Source organism: Pygoscelis adeliae, unplaced genomic scaffold (genome assembly GCF_000699105.1).
Source record: "Pygoscelis adeliae isolate BGI_AS28 unplaced genomic scaffold, ASM69910v1 Scaffold190, whole genome shotgun sequence".
Classification (NCBI taxonomy): Eukaryota; Metazoa; Chordata; class Aves; order Sphenisciformes; family Spheniscidae; genus Pygoscelis; species Pygoscelis adeliae.
Genome location: NW_008823922.1, coordinates 2,419,473 through 2,444,141, shown reverse-complemented (window position 1 = coordinate 2,444,141; position 24,669 = coordinate 2,419,473). Strand labels below are relative to the sequence as shown.

Genomic DNA, 24,669 nt, shown 5'->3' with positions numbered 1-24,669 from the left:
CCCTATGCCTGAAACAAAACATTCACACCGACACTCTCAATATTCAGCAGCAATGGTCAAGAGTGCTATAGTGGCACTGGCGCTTCACAGAGAAACGTTCATCTCAACGTAGCTCCTGCAAGCATCCCATTGACCCCCAATGCCTTAATTAAAGGTGCCACAGTAATACTGTGAGCCTGACATGGCTGATGTCATTTCACGGTTCCTCCATGGCTTTTGGGCCAGACACATTTGCTAACCAAAAGCACCAGTCCTTCCTCCATTTTCCACAGCAGATTGCACTTAGCTTTCAGCAGCAGCTCTGTTCAGACAGATGCCGACAAACAGGACTCCCCTCGTAACCCCCCTGTGAATCAGAGAGGAAGCTTTGCATCTGGTACAAGTCCTGGAAAAATACAGTCTTTCAGTCCATACAAGAACTGAGCCTGTGCACAGCCCCGTTAGCATCTGCTGCGTGTGGGAATAACTAAAGACCCAGGTGCTGCAATTTTCTTTGTGCTCTTCCCCCACACCACCGCCCCAGCAGCAGAAACCACCAGTGGCACAAGAAGAGACCTGCCACATCAGACACACTGTCTGCTGGCCAGAGCAAACACTCCTAAACCTGCCCTTCAGTTGCTCTCAACTTCTGTTGCTTCAGAAGTGATGGCGGGGAGGCCACCTGTGGTTTTTGTCATTACAGCGATTCGTTCATTCAAACAGGAAAAGCATTGTCAGTTTTTTCAGCCAACCTTTCAATGGTCTTTTTACTGACAGAGCAGTTTCACATCTGAGTGAAGCCAACCTAGGAAGGCTGCTGTCAGAAGTGAGATCCCAACTGCGCACACCCTCCACCGTTGGCACCACTGATCACGTTGCAGCGCACTGAGCTTGCTCACACACCTGAAAAATAACCCTCTGTTTGTTGCCAGAGAGATCAGTAAGGTGTTCTGCCTGGTTGAGCATCTGCTGGGAATAGAAACGTGCAGGAGAAGGGAAGGGACAGAGACAAGTGGTGGTAGCATCAGGTGAGTTTATGTCTATTGTGAAACCCCCTTGAGTCAGTGTACCCAGGACAGTTAGAAACAGGAAAGGTAATTTGTGGAAGAAGGTATTAAGAAGCCTGGTTTGGTTTCTCAGCTTCTCCACAGCAAGCTTTTAAAATTATTTCTTAGTAACCTATATGGGTAACACTTCTTGGAGCACAACACAACTGTTTGTTGCTCTTCCTTCCCTTTTACCTTACGCAGGTGGAGCCCGACACTGAGCCGCAGTCTCCTTCCTCTCGGGGCCAGCCCGAATTGCCAAACTAGGCACAGGTTGCACCAGGAGGGGAAATGGCAAGGGAAACTTCCCTCTAGGTCACAAAATGCATCGTAGCTGCTACACTAACCACAGATATAACATCTTTAGCACAGACATCTTTAGACACATTGCAAGTTTGTTCTGTGCCAAATGTGTTTTTGAAACTCCCTTTGATGCTACACGCAAGAAGCCAGCTGACAGCTGAGACCCACGGCACACAGCAAGGGAAAGCCCAGAAGAAGCTGCACGTTCACACATAAATCTCCTGCTTGAGCTGAATCCTCCACAGAGCTCGCTTATACCAGCTGCTGAGCAGCATTTGAGACCAGCCCAATAGCAGGGGGAGACCAGCACAACACAGGACCAAATAATCTTCAAGCTACACATAGAAAAATAAGAATAAACTGCATAGAAGTTCTCCACTAGCAGCAAGTAAAACCATGAACAAGTCCACGTGCGCTATCAATTATACTTTGACCAACATACTAAAAATGAAAGGAAGACAGTGTTGATAGGACTGAGGGGAGCGGTACCTAATTTTTAGTGATATGAGACCTGGCTTTTGATAACATTTCACATGATGCACTGCCATGTTATTTGTATGCTTTGGAGGAAGGACTTGTAATTGGCCTACATGAGGCTCAAAAGTGGCTGAAATACATAGTCTGCCTGCTCTTCACTATCAAGTTACTTCAAGGCAAGCTAGCATGAGGATGTGGAGTGCTTTAGCTTTTCCATACAAACAGCTTGCTCTTGCCAAAAAGACCTTCTCACTACATTGAGGTCTAATGCAACTCCGGGTGAATTGGACAAGGGCATGGACAAATGACGATCAAGCACTGGAAACCCACACTCTGGTTTTCCTCATAGTAACTTTCCCTTAGAGCAGTGCTCTGAACCGACACAGGCTGCAAGGAACATGGAAAGTAGAGAAGATATTTTGGGAGGGGAAAAAGAAAATATCTACTGGAGTGCATATTAAAGTGAAACACATGCTTTGGCACTTTGCTGAAGAAAGATGATCAAATTTGAGACCTCACTGAGCACATCAAGAGCCAAACAGACAAAGCCAGCATCAGAATTTGGCCTCTCTTAAGGGAAGGGTTATACCTCCTGGTTCCCACGGGGGGGTGGAGGGCACTCCTTTAAACAAATAAAAATGGACTGTAGGGCAGATTCAGCTGCTTCTTACTCCAGTAAGAATCTGGAGTTACTCTGATTCATGCCTTGAGCCACTCCACATTTAACCCAGCTGATATGCTGAGAGTTATTCTTGATAAGCATCCCTTTTTTTGCCAGCAGAGCTGAGTGTCATGGCCAGCTCCGAGGGCAACCAGGCCTCTGCCCCCGCCCCAGAACTACCTGCCTGGGACCACGCATTACCCCAGACTTGCTTGTAGCCAGCCCACTCCACAGTGACCTGAACACTCAACTAAGATAACTTCTGTCTCTCAATTTTCTATTATAAAAGTAGCTTGCTGAAATAAAATTGCAGGTAGATTTTTTTTCTTCCCCTCTCCTGAACGGACGGTCTTAAAAGGCAGCATCCACAAAAGCTGAATTGATAGCTACTGCAGCGGCTTTAAAAAGAGGCAGCAAGTAAGAGACTTTCAACACAAAACAGCAAAGGTAAAAGCTCCATTTAGAAGTTTAGTCTTGTCAAGATAGTTTAACTCTCCTGCCCTTCTTTCCACCGTCACTGCCACTCTGCATGGTCAGTTGTGAATAACTGACTCTGTAGTAACCTGTCCACCAACACAAGCTGACAATAGAGTCTCAATTCCAGGCTTGCATGGAAATGTAAACAGCTGGTACTGGATTTGGTTGTTGCTGTTAAGAAGTCTGCCCCTTCGGATGCTCCGGAGCATTAATGCGTTCTGGATGATGGTCTGCTGAAATGGCTAATTCCATTTAATTTTGCACCCTGGCTCTGGCTGCGTCCTTTTCTTCCTTAGTTACTGTCAGATCATAGATTGTAGCTTTTGACAAGACAGCGAAGGGAAAAAGGTCAGCACTGAAATAACCAGGCGGCGCTGGCAGCGAGATGGTAGGTTGAAGCTGGTGTGCGCTGGCTGCGCTGTCGGCTTCACTTCTGTGACTCTGATGAGAAGCTGACGGCTTGCATCCACACCTGGTAGTTGATGTGGCCAGTAGGATGCCACATCCAACAAAACCTTTCAATCACGTCTGCGTACCATAAGCATAATCAAAGCAATGATGCTGTCAAACAGGATATGAGGCACCTCCAATTCTGCACTGATAGCCTGTTTACAGGCTGCATGTCTTGGTCACTTTAAATCAGAGGGAACGGGAAGAACCCAACTACATTTCTCCAGATCGAGGACGATAAATTTGCAGGGTCAGAAAGCATTAAGCATCAGATAGCTGTCATAACGGGACAAGATCAGTTTGTAAATGGACTTGCCAGGTAGTTTCATCACAGAATCCCACATGGAAATCGTTTCATCAGCAATTTACTAAACCTCTGGCAAGTCAAAAATGAAGCCAAGATCACCAGTAATCACCAACACAGTGGCAATTAGGAGCTGCAAGAACAGTCACAAGGAGTGGGTCAGAGTCTGCTCTAAGCCCTGATCACGATTGGCTTCCACTGAGCAACACAAAGCCCTCATGATCTCATACCAGATTCTAAAAATTAGTAATAATGCTAAATAAAAGCCAAATTTATTATCACCCCCTCACCCAGTAAGTTTCATGCAAAAAGCATGGACAGAGCCACATTTCAAGGCTGTAAACAAGCAAGCTTCTTTGCTGGAGAATGTGATAACATCTTGCACTCTTTCAAAAGGTCTACTATTTTTTGATCAAAATTTTGAAGTGAAAATTTCAATTACGTATTTAAAAAAAAGTAATTCCTAACTTAGAAAAAAGGAGGAGGAATGTTGCATTTCTAGAAAATGTTATGTTCTAATTTTCAGCCAGTTCTAAATGCAGGTGTGTATATATTTTTTACACAGGATTCAATGGCTATATATCTTACCTATATATACCTTACCTATACCTTACATTATCAGTAAACTACGTTAGTAATTACCTAAATTTAAAATGCATTAAAATTCTGAGATGACTTCATAGGCTTCAGTATTTTTTGCATTAAAGTCCAAATAAAGTACATTAAAAAAATAAATCACATTGCATATAGAACTATATCTGACTGTCCAGTGAACTGGATTCAGGATCTGGATTCACACTACCATGAAAAATGTTGTTCAATCCCAGGAGATTCCCTCCAGGAGACACTGGTGCACACAGCTGAACCTCTGGCTATGCTGAAGTAAGTGTGATAATAAAGGACAATAGAGCCAAGCACAAGTGTAAGTATTTGCAGCCTCATGCTGTAAAACCTCTCGCAGGAGTTCATTTCAGGCTTGCAGGACTAGACTCATAATAAGAGCTATTACAGGCCTGCTTCTGGGTGCTAAAGACCATTTAACACGACAGTGCGCACCATTCGGAGCTGCAGTTTTGGCTTCCTCCTATTTTCAAGCTCCCTGCTGCTATAAGCAAACCTTCAAGCACGCGAGATCCAAGCCTTCACGCCCGGGTGATTCAGCACCCCGCTTCACCGTGTGCCAGCCTTTGCTGGACCGCTTTGTCCACAGGGACAGAACAAACCTCAGAATTTAAGTGAAACACAAGTGCCGGTATTTTGCTGAATCAGCAGCAATACACAGAAACTGGTTCTGCCTGATTTATATTGATCTTATTTGAAAGCCACAAAGACAACGAAAAACTTCTACAGATGCAAATAATGCAACAATTTTTTTTTTTTTTTAAAAGAGGACAAGCTATTTTTAAGCGTACTTGTGTATTTTTAATGACATTTGTGATAAACTAGTTACCTAACAAGCTCGGCAAAAAATGGTTTGAACTCATGAATCAGGAATCAAACTGATTCAATTTGAAAAAAAGAAATATATCCATTTTTGAAAGGCAAATCTTTTCTTGAAAATTTATTTTCTCCAATACTTAGAAAAATATTTTCAAATTTCCGTTTGAAAAAATGGTTTCAAATTCAACTTTCCAAAATTCTTAACATTGTTCCAAACAATTACAAGAATACTACTGAAATCCCTCCTATTGGAACACTCACATTTTCCACATAGCTAAATGCAATTTTTGTTGAACAGGAAAGCTTGCAATAAGCTGCTGCACAAAAAATTGCCTGGTATACAATAAGCAAGCAAAAAAAGAAAGAATTTTTCACTATGAAATAAAAAAAGCTTTGAAATGTCAAAGCTTTAAAATTGTTTTTGATCAACTCCACAAGGAGATTTTTAAAAGCAAAATCATTCCATTTTTAAAATCTTGTCTGTGGAAAAATTATCACAAATGTCTAGTCCACAAATATATATTTAGGAATAGTTCAAAAGATACAAGGATATTTCATTTTAAATTGAAATACTCAGGGCAAGGTCATATTGTGATCGACAAGTGGAAATGAAGAGTGAACCACTTCTCTGATATTTATTAGATTGTTCCCGAGTTTCCTATTTTTATCTGTTTTCAAGGTCAGCTTTCAAGCATCATTGCTATTTTATTTTTATGTGCTCATTTTTAGAGTGTATAAGGAAATGAACACAAGACAGTAACATCAGATCTAAATAGCCATGCTGCAAACTGTACCTTCCAGCAAACTTATGGTGTCACTCTTACCCTGCTGCAATAGCCTCTTAAGTAGACAAAAACACAGCAAGAGAATTGCTAACGTAAACCAGAACAAATCCAAGTTAAATATACTAGACATGAAAGGCATGAAGTTATCAACAGCTCCTCTGGGGATTCTTCACGTTTACTATATACAGTAACGGTTCTTTCATTGCAAATAAGTACAACATTAGTACTCTGTAAAACACATCAAGTATCTTGGCCTATGCAGTTAATTACATCGGGTTCAATAAACCCGAAATTTCTGTGAACGTTTTGCAAAGTCTTGTTCTAACTGCTGACGAGTCCTAGCAGATCCCAGGCACGCAGTCTTTCCAGAAACTTGTGAGATGTCGCCTTTAGACCCTACAACACCTCTGGCAGTCTGACTTCACATCACTTCTGTCTCCTCCTTCCCTCGGATATTTTAAAAAGCAGTATCCCCAACTCCCCAAGTGCTACCTCGGCCAACTCTCCAAGCTGGCATTCAGCCGCAGCAGCTACGTGTTTATCAGCACAGTTTTTTTTTCTCAAGCTGAGAAGGGACACACAGAGCTTTAGCCATGGCCCGAGGGGACGCTCTAACACATCCACGGGCTTCAGCTCCGATACCGCATGAGGTAGTTACTGACATTTCATCACTGTCATTCATTTGCCATATCACACTGTTCTTGTGGAAACTTACCTCCTGCACAAACGCTCGATGGTTCAGCCGCTAGGATCTCAATGCAAGATTTCTTGAGAATCTGAAAGATTTAGATAATGGCATTTTTGGTAGTCAATCATTTTTATCTATGTTTTATTAATACAGGAAAGGGTGCCCTTTTCTGGGTTTCAGAATACCCAACTTACTGAATCAATGGTTCCTCTTAGGGCATAAAAGCCTCCCGTAACTGGAAAAACATGATCGATGCTGTCAGCAATTGTTGACAGCTGCAAAGAAAGACAATCATAAATCATGAGGAAAACAAAATTACAGTGAACAAAACTGGGGCCTTTCATACTTGCTAAAAGACATCATACTGACACGAAATGATTTATGCCTCAAGTAATTAAATAAATGCCTTCATCCAATGCTGTTACTTGTGCAGTAATATAACAGAAAAACAAAGCAAGCAAAGTTACCTGAGTTTCATTGAAATCTTTCACTCCAACACAATAAACAATAGCTCCAAAGCTTCTGGCTCTGTTGGCCTAAATAAAAAAAAAAATTGCCATTAAATGCAAAGCCATATAATCAGTGGAGCCAACAGTAAATGCCTACAGGTTTGACATAAGGTAGTCTGGGTAAACGTGAAGGTGACTTACTTCTTGTTCTGCGTAATAAAACTGAACGTCTTGCAATTCTCCATCCGTCAGAGCAATAATCACGCTAGCAGTCCGAACTCCTACATGGAGGATAGTTAACAGATTGCATACATGTGACACAAGATTCAGCAATGAAAAGAAAGTTTGAAGTGAGGCATTCCTTTTTGCTGACAAATAAATACAAAACCGTAAGGCCAGACTCAGCCTAATTTGTACGGACTTTATTGGAGATATATCAGCTGAAGGTCAGATGCATAATAGCATGCAATAAGCCAAAACCTCTGCACCTTCATACAGAATTTAGAAACTTATGACCTTGTCATGAAAATGGGACAAATAAAAACTCCGTATTCAATCACTCATCAGGACAGTTGGGGTTAGGACTTTTCCATTATAAAGACAGAGGCCAAAAGATAAGAGAACAGGATGGGAATGATAAGCATCACAAAGGGGCAGTACCGCTCTAACAAGGTCCATGCACAAACTTCTCTGTTCTGCGTTAAATATAGCACCTACCGAGATTACACCTCGACTGCATGGAGAAGCGGCAAAATGGATCCGCAGAGAGGGAGAGGTTTCCTCTCTTCTCTTGACAAACATGTCTACACAAACCTTGCCTAGAGATGGCGGTAAGAGATACCTCTGCAAAAGGAGCTTTCCCGCCATCCTACCTTCCCCTCCAGCAGACTTTCAAAGAGCAACCCCACTGAACATGGCACGAAACACGCTTCTATAGGGGGTTCAGTCCTGCACTTCTTGAGCAACAAGAGCTGTCAGTGAAGTTCATGGAAACTCTGAGTGTGTGAAAACCTTAAGAACAGGTCCATTGGAGAAAATTCATGTCTTGTGATAAGACATTTCATATCCCAGCTAAGCTTAAGTGAAAACATTCCATAGACTTTGGATAGCTATATACGTAATGCAGTATAGAATACAATACTACCTAGAAAAATGCAACATGTTAACAAAATTAAACCAAATTAATGTGCAAACTATGGTTCAATCAACCATTCTGCAGCCATAGTTCTTAAGCAAAGTAACTAATACACATACATGTTACTTTCAGGGAAGTATTTGTCATTTTTTCAAAATAATCTGTTACAATTTCAAGTGTCTTTCCCCATACTGTCTGAAATTAAAGACTGATTAGTTCTGACAGGTTTCTTATGCCATGCAGTCCTTCCCATGTCATGTCAGACATAGACATAAATCTTAAAAAAATGACCTGCAACTTGAGGGGAAAAAATAGCTTGGATTCCTGTATTTTTTTTTCTGCCCATCATGCTTGAAAAAGGATGAAAAATTGGAGATCTTATTTTGTTTTCTTTTGAACACTTGTTTCTTCCTTGCTATTTTAGCTTATAAATCCAGATCTCATTTACTCCTTTTTTCCTTCCTAATCAACTTACAGAATAGTTGAGTAGTTCTTAGCTATATGTTATGAAGAGGTAAAATAGTTTTCAGCTGGACTCTTCAGGACTCTTGATTTCGCTGGCAGAAGTGTCTGAGAAGCCACACAGAGTTGCTGCTGAAGACTCTACACTCACAGCCTATTTTATTAAAAAGGCACCGACCCATTTCTCCATCTTCCAAAGAGACCATCAGCCCACTAAGGAGAACAACCTCACACCAGGGCACAAACCAGGCAAGAACTGTTCAGTTTAATTCATTAAGCCTTCTTTCGCACGGACAAAAACACCAATACATTTCCCTCTTGAAATTTAGTGAAAATTTACATTTTAGGAACTCGGAATCTGATCCCAAATCATTCACACTGATGCAAAAGTCTTAGCTGATTGCATTCGTACCTACACTAATGAGAACGGGGACTTGGGCACACGAGGCAGACAGGGCTGAGCACGTTAGGACAGAAGGGCGCAGGAAAATCTGGGTATTCCTGTCCCCTGGGTGCGGGACAGGCAGTTCTGGCTGTAATGCTTTGGTCTGTATTCTGCACTGGGTCAGATCTGTGATAATACTGGTCTCCTCTGGTCTTAATAAACCATGAATCATGCATTTAAAAGTAGAGCTCTAGTCAAAATGGAATGTAGTGATTGTGTAACACCAATTCCTTCTCCAACACTTCTCTCGGCGGGTTTACTGCAGGTCGTATAAAGAACCATCACCCTTGTCTTTGCAATGCAGGTATATAACATGAGTGACATACAATGCCTACCTCCGTAGGTTTCATGGTAAATCTGCTCATTTGCCTGCAACAAAGTGTAGAACATTGTTAGCTCTTAAGTACAGCAGCAGCAAGCAAAGCAAAGTTTATACGTGTAAATCAAAGAAAGGAGGTACTGTGATGTGTACCCTTTTAAATCCTTCATGCATGAACGTGTCTCCTCCAGGCACTTCATACTGAAGAATGTCGAGCCCTCGTCTTATGGCTTCCCTTTGGAGAAGAAGAAACAGGAGAAAATAATTTTATTAAAAGTTCTGTTTTGTTGAGATATTCCTGCACCACAGCTAGATTATGCACCCTGTCAGTACACTGCACGGAGTGCAAACACACCAGCTAAAACATTGGTAAAGCCAAGATTTTTCAAAAAACACAGTTTTTCAGCCAAACACCCATGGGAACACAAAACCAGACATATGATACAATGTTAGGACTAACACATTTTAAAGGTGCAATTCTGTCCCTGCTCCCCCATTCTCGTACACTGTCAGGCAGGATAAGATTGAATTAAAGCAAATGCCAGATATCAAACTCTGACAAACCACAGACGGAATGAGAATTTAAAAACTTATGACCCTGTCATGATAACAGGACAAATAAAAACTCCGTATTCAATCAATCATCAGGATAGTTGGGATTAGGACTTTTCCATTATAAAGACAGAGGCCAAAAGATAAGAGAACAGGATGGGAATGATGAGAATTTCCTATCCTAGACCAGGGACTGATCAACCTTCCCGCGGCACAGACTGCTCCCTGGTAAGAGATGGACTTTGATACCATGACCCCCGTTGCATAGCTTCTTGCTCCACAAACACATACCAAGATGTGGTTAACCAAGATGATCGCTCAGGGAAATTAATAATTTAATTGATGACTGACCACTAAAAGACGTTGATCCTTAGCAAAGTTTTCATATATTAATGGAACACACATAAGGCCAAATCACAAAACAAATATTCAACAGACAATATGTAGGAAGTCCAAACACCAGCCCCAGAGGCTTTGGGGCATCCTTTTTTAAAAAGATAGTGAGAGCCTCTCTAAGCTCCATTTTGCAGCTGGGCATTTTAGGCAGCACAACCCCAATTATAGAGAAAACAGGAGTCTATGTGGGATGAAGGTAAAATCAGGAGCTGGGACTGGGGATGTCCTTAGGGCAAAAAAGCACATTTTTACCCTTCCAAAGTGTAAAATGAGCTGAAAAGGCACACATGGTGATCCATACAGAGAACAGGAGTTTAGGAGAGGGAACGTTCTAAGACCACGTTCAACATATTGCCACAGGGTTCCTGTCTACTTTCCACCTTGCAAAGAGCAAATCCACCTGGGACAAGTAAGCAAGTTTGAGCTCTGTCACCAAGGTACAAGATGGAGACCTGAGCCAAAACTCAGTGGAGCGAGCAGAACTGCAAGACCCCTGGCAGGGTTTCTGGCTTTGGATGATGCCCTGGGGTACAAAATGAAGGGGGGGTTGTTCTTTCAAGACTGCACCAGAGCTCCCTTTATTTATAGGGTGCACTGTACTACTGATGCCCTCTCACACAGACAGAAGCAGTAGCAAAAGCAAGGGCTTTAAGCTGAAATGAAAGAAAATACTTAGAAACACCTCCATGAGAGGGATTTCCATGTGTGAGGTAAATCAAACCCAAAATTATTGGGGTTTTTTGTTTTGTTTTTTTGGGGCAGGGGGGTTTTTTGGGGGAGTTGGGGTTTTGTTGTTGTTGTTTTGGTTTTTTTTTAAAGAGGATTTGGTTGTGAAGGTGGCAACAAGAATTTTACTCCAGCCTCAGACTCTCTTTTTCATAAGAAGCCTGTCGCTCGGCTGTGCATACCACCCCTGGCATGCACAGGGGTGCTGTCTGAAGGCAGCCAAGAAGAGGGGTGCGATAGCCTGGCGAGGCAGTGCTCCAGCACTGGGTACGACCGGCTGCTGGCATAAAGTTCAGGGCTTCAGGCCACTGTAGGACTTTCATACAGTCTTTTGCTCATCAACTCAGGCTCTGAGTTCTCTTAAACAAAAACCATCCTTATTTGGGTAGTTGAGGACAGCAAGGACATACATGAATTCTTGACTGGAAACACAGTTTCTCCCTGAAATACTGCAAGAAAGAATCATAGAATCATTAAGGTTGGAAGAGACCTCTAAGATCATCGAGTCCAACCGTCAAGAAGAGACAGCCCAGTGCTGCCTTTCTCTTATAAGTCTGAAAAACGGTAATGGGAGACCCAAAGGCCTTCTAAGCCCTCTTCCAGTTGGGAATGGTGGAAAAGACTTCAGTTGGTGCCACACCAAGGACCGAGACAGAGCTCTGAATTCTGGTTTTGGGGCCTCTCGCTGCTTGAGAGAAGGGATGGAGGGTATTTCTGGATGAAAGTTGTAGAGTACTTGCCTGTTTTCTGTTAGTTTCATGACTGTAGTGCCACGTGAAGAAAAAACGATGAAAGACATCCGCAACATTGGACTGAAACAGAAGAACAAGCCAGATCCACGTCACAGGCACACATTACTTCAGCAGATTTTCTTTTGCTAAGAAGCAGTGAATGAAAAAATATAAATTATATATATAGCAAATTAAAATATCATCTTAAGAAAACTTTACCTTATGAACTTCTCAGCTAGGCTTTCCACAAAAGAGTAAATCTCTGTCCAATGATTTCTGACACTTCCAGACCTGCATACAAAACATAATTGATTACATTCATCTTATTTCACAGCAAAATTCCTTGTTCCAGTCTGAATTTTAAGCCTGGGCTACTCCAAAGGTGGTTAGGGACACAACTTCCCTAAAGGTCTATGGACACGAGGCAGCTAAATCTGTTGAGGCTTCTGCAGCAGTTGTGTTAGAAGCTGTAACAGGAACCATCATGACAAAACCCACTGGCCCAAAGAGAAGTAGAAATAGGTCTGAAATAGTTTACCGGACAATTTTGAAACAATTTCCATCTGCTTTTGTTCCTTTTATAACATAAAATATAAATATTTTCTTCTAGTTTAATTCATCTTACTTGACTTCACTAAATCATCTGCTAGCAGCTTATTTACTTTCCTAGAGCAGCTCTGCCCTTGCAGCCACACAGAAAGTCTTGACTGATCTATTCTCCCAGAACGCGTGGGAGAATGTTTCCATGAATTACTGTTTGTTTCAAGAGAGAAGACTTTTGAAGTAATTCTGAAGGGAAAGGCAGTGCTCGTAGCTAATTCGCTGGACTAACATTCTGGACAGTCAATCCCTGGCTGCGTTACAGATTTCTTGTGAAAACCTGGGCAACTTAGTTACATACACAGACTTACATATTCGTGCTGCCGTTCCCAATATATAAAACTATATTACTGGCGCTCCCTGGCTTTTTTCTGCTCAGTCTTACATTCTCAGGGACCCCCACAGTCTGATGGGACTCAGACCTCAAACAGAGCCTTGCACGCAGCAACTCCACAGTAAATGATAGGTGATTTCTACCGTGTGGATCTATGCCATACACTTTCAAGCCTTTAAATAGGCTACAAAGCACGAGAAGACAACGATTTTAAAAACCCTCCCTAGGCCTGCGGTGTTTGTGAGAGAATGGCTCATTCGCTTTCCTTGACAGGCAAACTCATGTATCAGGTGTCTTAGGCAGAAAGATAAATAAAACAGCAGCACATACGGAAGGATCGTAGGGGCTTAGACACAGAAGAACTAAAAAATTTCTGAAATTTAACTACAGTAAAGCAGTAGGTTTCCTCTAACTGCTGTTAGACATTTTTCTGTGTAAGAAGATTAAAAAAAGGGGACAAAATGATCCCATGTTACAATTCTCAGTTCTCCTACGGGCTTTCCAAGCGACCCTATGCCAGTCACCTCTGCTCCTGTACACGAGGTACAGATCAGCGTACCGAAGCCCACATAACATGGCACTGCCTGCCCTGCAACAGTGCTGGTGGAGTGGAGGAGAAGAGCAAAGATAAAGAGACAAGGACCAAAAGGAGACCCCTGAAGTACATAAGCTAGAATAAGCTTGCTTGTGTAACCCTGTGCTTTCACGCTGCTCTTCCGGAGAGCTGGCGATTCATTCACAGAACAAACTGGTTATCAAAGAATGAAGAAATTGCCAGGCACTGAGGGAGGGCAACAAAGCACCAGAGACTGCTCGAACCAAGGATCTGGATCCTCTGCAGTCTCCGATTTATAGGTGTTAGGCAACGGATGTGACATGATTATATTTTCCTGAACAGCATCAATGAAAGGTGCCGGCACTATTAGCAAATTAGCCCTTTTCACTTCGTTAAAAAATAATCCATGCAGATGTGAGGCATGTACTTTAAGCACTGCTTTTCCAGAAGGGATCTGAGGCACTCCAACACTTATAATTCTGAAAGTCCCAGACTAAATCTCTAAGCATGCTAAACTCAAACAGATTTTCCTCTAATCTATGCAAGATGCATTTACAGCTCCCAATTATTTTTTTTTTAATTAATTTTTTTTAATTCTTCCCCCCCCCGGAGTTGACACTTTCAGTTTCATTCTGAGCTTGCCATCTTATTTAAGACCAATTCCGCTAATTTCCAATGGAGTCACTTCCGTATATAGAATAGCCACAGTTTCTTACTTGGAAAAGACTGACCTATTTTGGATGAGGTATCAAATTTCTACTGCCAGCTGCAGAGGCACTGATGCAATCCAAAAAAGAAAGTAGCAACGAATTTTCTTTATAACAGCAACAAATCATCAGTTCCAGTACCTTCTTAGGACTGTCAGAATTACTTTTTTTCCCCCCCTTTTATTTATCTACCCCTCAGGCAAAGAACAGCTTGGCAAAACAGCCTGAACACTGAAAATTCAAGAAAATCATAACCTGCTAATGGTGGAAAAACATGAAGACTTTTAAAGTGAAAATGTACGGATAAACTTAATACTGTGCACTTCCATGTACTTTGACTACAATGAAACACCCCTTCTTGGAAAGGGTACAGCCAGTGAGACTAAAAGTAACTAGAATTGGCTGTAATAAATCTATAGATGCCCACCTCTGAAAAGCTAGGGAGGTCTCTGCCACGGGCTAGTCCTCACAGGAAGCATACTGTGCTCCGAGAGCACCTGGCTCTACACCACTGAGCTACAACCCTGCTGAGGAGAGGACCTTCAGCATGGCGGAGGGCCTCCTTCTCCCCTAGAAGGAATTCTGCACCCACATGTTGCTTATCAGCTGGGAAGCGTCAAGGCTAGACAAGCCATACTAGCAAGAAAACTGAACTGTTTCAAAAGAGTACCAGTGAAGTGGCTGGCACTTAATCACTTTCCCCACCACATCCCTCAAAAGACCAGCCGTGTCACCGCCCACTGCAAATGATGCCCAAGTGCCACTGATGGTGGTCACGTCAAACCCCTCATGAACACCAGTGGGGGTGGCCTGGCCTATAGAAGAACCTGATTTCCCACCCCTCCCCCCCAAACTCGCCTCTAAATATCCCTGTTTGTAAAGTCTATTTATTTGCTGTTTCATATATATATGTGTGTATGTGTGTTTTGGAGGCTTCTGGGGTTTCTCCTGATATAGTTTCATCTGTTGCCCCAGAGGCCTGAACCCGCAAAACCAGTAACAGCAGATCAAACAAAAATTTACAACAATAAAATGTTTGCTAAACTATATACTAAGTTGCCAACCACTACTCCCAACACTATTGAAAATACTGAGGCATTTCACTGCTTTTGGGATCTTATTTTTCACACTGCAGAATCACTTTTGCTGGCAGCATAAACTAACTTGCCGCCCTTCATGGCTAGATCAGACTAGAAGGTTTTTGCCTGGGTTTCCCGTGGCAAGTGGGAGGCTCCAAGCATACTCTAAACTCCTTTCTGACCATGGCCAATACTTGAAAGCCATGCTCATTTTTAACTCCACAGTTACCGAGCCTAGAGAAAGCACAACATCTTTCAGTGATGCTCTACACCACAGGTTATTCTTGGACATGCACACAGCATGATTTTTACAGCAGTTTCGGTGCTTTTGTTGTTTCCCTTAGAAAGTTACAATAACTAAGAACAAACAGCTCCTGAATCAGCGTACCTGTGCTAATAGGAGCCTCAGACAAAGCTGGCATGTTGTCTCTAATTGCCACCAGTAAATAACCACAGATTCCTTGCCTGGCCTCTTTGGCCATCAAACGATACACTCCTGTAAGATTTCAGAGGAACTGTGAAGACTTCTAAATAGTGAGGAAAGAATAAATGAAGCACAACAAAAGAGCAGCACTGTGCAGAAAAATCACTGGGCACGAGACACACTCGTCCACCCTCACCAGTAACTGGAGGAAGCCACGGGGAAGCGATGCAGCCAGGGAACCCTACAGATCCTCCTGTGGAGGTTTGTACCAGCGGATCCACCAAGCCAGAGCTGTGGCTGTCTGCAAAGAAAGACGATGTTACGGCTGGACCTGTCTTGTTGGCTCATGCCCTAGAGATTTCCTGCTTTTCAGGTCATCAGCTACCTGGTTCAACTCCTCACATCAATCAAAATGGCCACCACCACCCAGCCGAGCCCCGGGCTCCCTCCCTGCACTCTCCCCGCTGAAGAAGCCCCGTGAGCCTGACGTTCTCTGCGAAGGACCAAGCCCCACAAGCCAAAGACCTCTGTGGTTAGTGACCCACAGCTTACAAGCAGTTCGTGTGCCTTTCGGAGTCAAGCGGGACGGTGAGGTTTCAGCCCTCGGAGGTTACATAATTCTCACGGCGAAGGAAAATGCAAAGCAATAAAAAGCTGCTGTGGGCAGCCCGAGCGCCACAGAAAATATTTCAGGGCCTGTTTCTGCTGCCGGTTCCACTGGGGTGAACCTGGAGCGGGTCCAGAGAAACAGCAGAATTTCCCCAGGCTCATACCTATGCAATTGGGATCAGAATTAGGCCCAAGTGAAGTGAAAAAGCCCACAGGAGCTATTTGTTGTGAGCGTGCTCCCCGCTCCACGAGCTCTGTTCCCATTACACAGGAGACAAAGAGAAGAGTCAGCAAACCACAACATAGGAAGGAATGTGCTGCCGGCCTCGTCGGGACTCAGCTTGGAGGAGCAGCTGCTGCTGCAGCTCCTGCTTCTGCTGTTTTCCTGAATTTCACATTGCTATTGCTTGATGGGAGGGGAAAAGAGGCAGTCAGTGAGTGTTTCTGGGGGTGGAAGGAAGTGATGTGATTGCAAGGCTTGATTCTGCTCCTGCTTACTTTGGAGGGACTCCTTCTAGCTTAGCGGAGCTCTCTGTCAGTATAAAAACGGTGAGCATGTTAGAGGCATATCTGCCTCAACCTGTGGGATTTCACTGCTGTTTGAGAAGACAACAAAGCGCGAGACAGGCTGGAAACCTCGCTTCTTTCCTAACAGGCTCCCAGAGGCAGTGGAAGCTGGAGCCCAGAGAAATCAAGCAGCACAACCCTGGCATATGGGGTGCCACTTTCAGCCCAGTTACTTCAGCAGGCAAAAACCAGGAGGGTCAGTTGTAACGTGTCTGTCCTAGGACATGTGTGATTCACAGTTACAGCTAAATTCACTGTCAGGAGCCTGTATAGATCAATCCGGTGTGATATACATCAGACCCGCAGTTTAGCAGTGAAAGTTAATACTCCAGCACTACCCAAACAGTAAATATTCTTATTACCACATGTACACAGAGAGAAGGCAGCAGGACCCAAAGCCTTTCCTCCCTGCTGGAAGTGAGAAAGTGAAACCCCTTGAAGATACAGAGCTGCCCCTTGTCCTATTTGCATCCCCCCCCATGCACATCTGCCTCTGTTACAGATTAGCTGAAGGCAGCAGTTCCAGAGACCCCGCAGCAAGACACAGACCCATTACTACTGATGCTGGGTTCAGTTTGAGTGTGGTGTCAGGGGAGTACAACACCCATTGAGTTTGCAGGTCCCTGTAAGTCTCTATCCCCTCGAGCTAATGGTGGCCCTGTATACAGCCCATTGCTCAGAAACATGGCACTTTGTTGTTGTTATTTGGAGAACTCTTTGTGGCCACAACCACATTGTAGACAACAGAATTCCTGCACATGGCTAATAATGGCTCTGCAATAAAAGCAAACCCTGGGGCATCTAGTTTGTTGTGGTTTCAGACATACAAGCGTGTGTTCGTCCACCCCTCTGCTCCCTTCTGAGCCAGCAGAGCATTCAAAGTGACAAGAATCCTCTCCCAAACAATGCTTCTTGCAAGCATGGAAGGAACCTTGACTGGGTGATTCATCCAGGCAAGGAAGGACTAGTTTATATTATCTGCTCCAAAGGCAATTAGAAACAGTGGTGGAAACAGCCATTCTGAGACAGCCCTCGCTTCAAAGTACTTGTAACATTAATGGATAAGACAAGGCCTGGAATGGGGAGGGAAAGATACAGAGAAGTGACTGGAAAATTGATTTCTTAGTCCTAGGTAGACACCCCAAGCACAGGACCCAAAGTACTTGAATCCAAAAGGTTTCATGACCAAACCCATTAATTTTATAGCTAGCTTTTCTCCTCTAAAACTACTGACGATCTGCAGCAACATTACTGACTTCCATAAGTCAGCCCTCAAAACATCACTACAGTAATCCACCCAATCCACAAGTCCTATCCACCTGGTGCTATAGCTCTTCCTACATCCCCAGCCACCAAAAGAGCACAAAGTGAAATTCAGAAGCCGGGCTCGGACTGCATCCAACCACTTCAGATCTCCCTGTAAAGCTCTGAGCAGCACCAGGCCTGGAAGACCCATTCTCAGCATCCTGGTCCTCTTCAGCACATCACGGGGAGTGAAGCAGAGCGCTCAATCCCAGTCATGCCACAACACTCTTAACCAGGTGCAAATGATAACCAGGAGCAGGGAGATACAGCTCTTGCACCGTTAATAACTCACAGGAGTCATTGCATGTTCTCCACATTTGAGATGAAAAGGTTTAGTCCTACTACGCCTCAGACAAACTCAAATCGCAATTCACACCAGCGTTTGGTCTGCAAGCTCAGACAAAAGTAACGAAATTCTCAATCACCGAGCGCACACAAACCAAAATCCCAGATCGGTGGGAATCTTACGGTTTACTTCCTTGGCTGAAGACCCAAATAAATCAGATTTAGTTACATGCATAAATAGACTGCAAATGACAAGCTGCCATGGCTTTTTCTTCCCATTAACTGTACACATTTTATGTCAAATAACCACTACCCATTAGCTTTGCCTTGTGTTTTATAAAGCATTTTTTTCTTGGGGCAGAGGGAAGGAGAATTGGTTTTCCTGAATATTTTTTTCCTGCCAAAAGGCAAATCTGGCAGAATAATATTAGACAAAATACAAACAAATAAAACCTCGTTCCAATAACATAGGTATGTCTGAAGCCGAATAAAAATTTCCTTTGGAACATTCCAAGCAATTATACCTGGTTGTAAGAAAAAAAATCACAGCACTGGCTGCGATATAACCACAACAAAGAAAGATACAAAGGCAAAATGCCAACAGATTATGTTTTGAAAACAATAAAGACATTGCTTTTGGGCATGCTTTTGGTGTGATGCAGATGATGTGGTTACATTATAGGGGGTGGGGGGAAGTCAGACAGAAAAGGAGGAAGACAGATAGACACAACTATTTTTAAATATACATATATTGTAATCAATGCCATCTAAGGAACAAAGCTGATACTTTTATTCAGACAGCAAGTCCTCTCAGTCGGCAGTTGACCTGCATCAGGTCCTACATCTTACGATGAACTGAAGTCTGGCTGCAGTAGGTAGATATTCTTGCTTACAGAAAAGGGAGTCCAGCAGTGTTTTAAGTCAGTCAAGATGAGATTTTCAAATGCAATTAAATTAGGTGTCAGAACATGTGTTCAGGCACTCTGCCAGCAGTCCGATTTCCAACCACAACAACATTGCTAGCCACACTCTTCTCAACGCACTGCGTAAAACCAGCACACAGAACAGCATCGGACCGAGACAGCACGGAGGGAAGCTGCAGAAGTTCCCACAGGTCCAGCTCCATCCTAACACTCTCGGACTGGGACTATGTGGACACGGGAAGAAAGGGAGAGGGCTACAGTGAGAGCCTAAGGCCAAAAATACTTGCTTTTGCTAGTATTTGTAATTCATGAGTGCTAAATTAATTCAAATCATTGGCAAGGAAATAATGCGGGAGGGGGAAGGGGGACACAAAATGTGTTTACCAAACTCTCTTCTTTGTTTGCTTAAAATATGCCATATTGTAAAAAAACAAGGTATGCGGAGATCAACAATTCACTATAGTTGCCTTAAAATGATAAAAGCTGGCACAGAATAGCAGCTCCTGAAATGCCTTTTGTTCTCATGGTTTTTTGGCTTGCCCGAAGTGAGTTAGGAAGTATCAACCTGTCCCCCACCCGACACCTCCCTCCCCCACAAAGCTGTCTTTTCAAGGGGAGGTTGGGGGGGGCACGGACCCAAAAGCCAAAACCAGGAAGGAGATGGGACAGGGTAGCTAATTTCCCATCTGATCAGAGGTTGTGCTCTTCCCTGCCAGCTCCCTACCAGTGACATTCACCTCCGCAGTGAGGCTTACCAAGTTTAAAGGGGGGCAGCTGGAAAATGGATCACAAGCGAGAAGGCTTGACTGGCCCCATTGTACTGATGTTTTTACCAAAGTTGCTGTTGACAGGGATGCTCTTGGGAGCACAGGAGACAACGCAAAACCGATGTGAAAGGCAATATTGTTGTGGGCCCAAGAGACAGGAGTACCATGAAGAGGGACTACCCAGGTCAGGGGAAGATGAGGAGTGGAGAAAGGGTAGTTAGGCGAGCTCCCCGCCCCCCCCCAAAAAAAAAAAAAAAAAATAGAATCATTGCTCTAAAAGTAAATCTGCCAGGGCCTTACTCAAGACATTTGCACTGCCATGGTCTGTGCTGTGGAAAAAGAAAACATTTTCCCAAGGCTGCGCAGCTCATTTTTCCTCAAAATCCAAACAATTTCTTAGCAAGCATCCCAGCAGGAAAAGTGAGAAAATACTTTCAACTATCTCACATTCTTTTTCCTCCCCATTTCCCATCCTGTCCTACAGTCAAAAAATAATAAAAAAAAATTTCTTCATACTTGGTAAATACAAAATACAGACAGCTCTGCAGCTCAGATCTGCCATGTCAAGCATCGCCAGGAGCAAATATTTGTGGCAGTTATAAGTCCTTACTTTAAAAGGGTTTCTATTTGTTGCACTAATAAACAATCATAACATTGCTACCAGGCACTGTCATAATTAGGAAACACAAGAGGTCAGTCATCCTTTCTGCTGTGCAAGTGCATTTCAATACGATTACAAACAACATCTGGATGTTAACAGCAAGGCAGGGATGAAAGAGAGTTATTTACATACTCAAGCATGAGAATGTCACTACAAGGCCTGAATAGTCAAGCAATCAAGTCCCTAAGAGGACGGCAGTTTGGGATGGGACTGAAACAAGTTCTTCATGCGCCTGGACAACCAAAGCAAATCAAGCAACCAAAGCAAGTGAGAAGTACTCAGCTATCCATTATGTTGGGCTTAAGAGCTATGCTTGTTTAAAGGTAAACGAGATCTTTGATATCACATGTGACTTGATCTTACCACATGCCATAGGAGAGGTGGGTGTGCCAACTGCACAGTAAGCTGCCTCACCTCATGCAGAGGGAGTGACTTAGCTGCAAAGAGAAAAAATCTCTGCTGCTTCAGTATGCTACTTTAAAGTCTTCCACTACACCTCTAAATAAGCTCAAGCCTGCATAACTCGTAAAGTGCGACATACAGACAGCACAAGACTGCAGACTCTAGGCAGCTGCTTCTGCAGCCAGCAAATGTCCAGTTCTCGTAGCTTCAAGAGATTTGCTCATTTAAGCATCCCCAGAGACAAGGCAGTCCTGATGTGGCTCTGGCACGGTCAGACAACCCTAAGGAGGGTGGTGGCAGGTCTCCCTCCCATACATGCTGCTTTTCCCTTTCACCATGCCAGCTTCTTGGACATCCAAGGCTTAGTTCCACTGCTCTGATCTTGCCTATCCCATGGAGTTAGCATAAAGGGCTGCAATCAACTAGAGAAAAACTGTAAGAAATCAGTGAGTTTCTTTTTCTAATTGGCAGCATATATATTATACCAATAACTTCACCAGCAGATGATCTTTTCCATCTGATAGTTGTTGCCTGCAGGATTAAATCCCGACAGACTTTGCCTGGCAGAATGAAAAAGAAAAATCATGCCCCAATAAAGTCATTGCAGTAACACGCAGTGCTTAGATGCATAAGGAGAAAGGTTTGTTGTCTTCTTCCAATTTGCCTCCTACTGATGTGAGATTACATCTTTCTATGGGGAACCAAAGCAAAGCAGATTTAAAGTCATTTGGTTCACCCAGGCTGACTTCAGAGACAGGGCCTGTCACTCAGCTAAAGAGCACGCTGCAGGGTCACAGGATTAAAGCCCGGAGTTTTCACAGAGCCAATGCTTCAATCCCATTGTTAGACAGATAATTAAGACTGAATGCATCTAACTCCAGACTGGCAAGGCACCAATGAAGGGAGGCAATCCCCAGGCCACGTGGGGATACTCTGTGGTGTATAGGGCTAGGTTTTTCTGGGGATTCTCCCATTAGAAGTTAGAGCCAGAATTCTTCCCAGATATATATCAGCATGGATCCAATTCTAAAAAAAATGCGTCCACTGCATTTTCAGATTTGACCAGCTGCTTCTGACTTGGCTTCCTGCCTTCTCCCTGCCAGGAATACCCTGACCCTTCTCAACACTAACGGGTTATCTAGTTGCTGAACTGTCCCAAGATCCAGAGCCTACCCACTCAGTCAATCCTCCCTGCCTCCATAAAGCTCTCTGTGCTGTGCCAGATGTCACAGAATACAACTGGGACTAAATACCCTCTCAGCCAGCACCCCCACCCCGAGTACCACATGCATTTGGTTACAGCTGGAAGGCAGCATGGGACCTATGGCTCCTCAGATCTGGCACTCTAATACTACCCCTATGGATCGTAATACAATCTCATCGAGGCCAAAAGCAGCTTTGCCACCGCATTGCCACTGACTCGGTAGGAGCAGGGATGGATTCTAAAACCATCCAGGGGCCCAAGTAACTTTTACTGCAGCTTTTTAACAAAGGGTTCCTCTTTCGGCATAAAGACTCAGTTTGCAACTGAAACCAAAGAGAATTTTCCCACTGGAGCCGAAGTGCACGACTTTTACTTCAACCATAATCAGATCCAGTCTCCAGTGGACCAATGTACTGAGTAGATAGCACCTGAGCCAAGACACAAGACCTGCAGCCTGCTAGGAGAAAATATATGATTTCACGTCCACAATGCTGAAGAACAACTTGCTTACGCAACCAACTTTCTACTGCTTGATCTATCAGTAACTCTGAGCAAGTCACTCTCTTCTCCGCCTTGATTTCCCCAAATACAACATGAATGACAACAGCGATCACAGCAGTAAAGTGCTTTCTGAGCTACAGATGAAAAGTAGCATAGGAACGCAGTGTGGTGATTGCTAGGGGTACACAATGCCGTTTTAGAGAAGGCAATCGCACTGTGGAAGATAGATACCATGTCGTAGAGAGAACCCATACTGCAATCACCAACATTTATTGTTACAGGGAATTCAATAGGGGAAGTGAGCATAACAACAGTACCAGTCACTTCTTGAAAGCCTGGCGAGAATGAATTTGCAGACTGACACTAGCCCCCCACAGAGCTCTTTCTAGACATGCAGGTTACTTCAGGAACAAGTTCTTAGTGAAAAAAAACAAAAACCAACCACATGGTGTGTTAGTGCATCTTTCAGAAAGGCAGAATGCCTTTGGTCTTCAGATCCTTTTGCTCTAAAAACAGAATCACTACTTAATGCCGCTTTTCTTCTTCTTCTTCTTGAATACGGGAATATACTGGCTCCTGAGTGATGGTGGTTTTTTGCCTCGTGCAGGCTGTGCAGAAGGTCTGATGGACTGAACAGTTCTCCCAACCGGGAAACAGCACAATGCAGCCTTCATACCTGGCTTATGGGTAAGAATCACGAAGAACAGGCTTCAGTCTTTCCTAATACCATGTCACATACGTAACCCAGGTTGTATTAGATAACACAACCATCACACTGAGCATATGTGGGAGACTAACAATTTATTCCTTGAGTTTAACCCTTGGCTGTCAAGCTGGGGCAGTGCACCAGGAGAAACAGAAATTTGTGCCTTCTGAAAAACACCTGTGGGTGTACCACTTTACCACTCACTTTGCTAGTGCTTGCTGTAACATGCCTATGAATGTAAGCTTAACCATACCCTCTGGCCATACCTAAATTGGGCTAACATAGTATTAAAGAAAAGTATTTGCCAACCTATTTTAATAGATGCAACTCAAACACAGGTTTAGACAATTCCAAAGAAGTTGAGCAGAAACAAGTTTTATAAAACCTTACAGTGAGTCTGTAAAAAAGCAACCACTACATACAAGCAGTCTCATCTTAACTTTAGGTAGGTCTGCACAGCCCTGGCGCTGCTAAATCCCACAGGTGACATCTCGGCATTTAGCCCGAGCCTTGACACCAGTCTCCAGGAGTGCTGGGGACACTGACCAACATCCCCTCAAATCCAATGCTCACAGCCCACGCACCACAACCTGAAGGTGACCTAATTTCCCAGGCTTGCATGTGCAACTAACCCAGGATAAAGCACAGTGCTCCCCTAAATGCTCCGCTTGGGAAACATGCAAGTTTTGGGGAGCAAAAAATAAGGATCCAGCCCCACACATCTTGTTTGGCACCAGGGCAGGTGGGGGAAGGCACCCGGGGAGACGGGGGAAACAACGTCCCTGCTGCTGCGAGGAGGCACTGAAGGGTGAATAAACGTTTTTAAATGCGACTGTCACTTACTTATCCAGGACGAAGTAGAGATCAAAGGCACCGTGACAGGAGCGCTGCTCTTCTTGCTCTTCCTCCTCCTCCAGCCGGGCGCAGGAGGTTAGGCTCCCCATTGCCAGCAAGAAGCAGCACAAAACCGCTGCTTTCTCCACGCTGCTCCTGCAACTCGCCATCTTTTCCCTTCCTTAATTCTTCCTCCTCCCCCAGTCTCTCTCTCTCACTGCAGACCTTACGGGCTCTGTGGAAGCACCAGAGGAAGGGGGGGCTGGGGGGGGGTGGGGGAGAAGAGGAAAAAAAAAATTCTTCCACGCTGCTCCTGCAACTCGCCATCTTTTCCCTTCCTTAATTCTTCCTCCTCCCCCAGTCTCTCTCTCTCACTGCAG

The 24,669-nt window shown here is 43.8% G+C and overlaps 1 protein-coding gene across 1 annotated transcript in view; it reads right to left on the bottom strand.

Moving 5' to 3' along the window:
• The window catches only part of ANTXRL (anthrax toxin receptor-like), a 58,283-nt gene extending 33,824 nt beyond the window's left edge, over positions 1 to 24,459 (bottom strand). The window contains exons 1-9 of the mRNA XM_009320660.1: positions 24,299 to 24,459; positions 12,045 to 12,116; positions 11,835 to 11,906; positions 9,574 to 9,655; positions 9,437 to 9,470; positions 7,261 to 7,340; positions 7,078 to 7,146; positions 6,805 to 6,885; positions 6,638 to 6,698 (exon numbers count right to left, since the gene is read on the bottom strand). Of these exons, the coding sequence (XP_009318935.1) occupies positions 6,638 to 6,698; positions 6,805 to 6,885; positions 7,078 to 7,146; positions 7,261 to 7,340; positions 9,437 to 9,470; positions 9,574 to 9,655; positions 11,835 to 11,906; positions 12,045 to 12,116; positions 24,299 to 24,459 (712 nt within the window). The remainder of the gene's footprint in view (positions 1 to 6,637; positions 6,699 to 6,804; positions 6,886 to 7,077; positions 7,147 to 7,260; positions 7,341 to 9,436; positions 9,471 to 9,573; positions 9,656 to 11,834; positions 11,907 to 12,044; positions 12,117 to 24,298) is intronic.
• Positions 24,460 to 24,669: the final 210 nt, after the last annotated feature.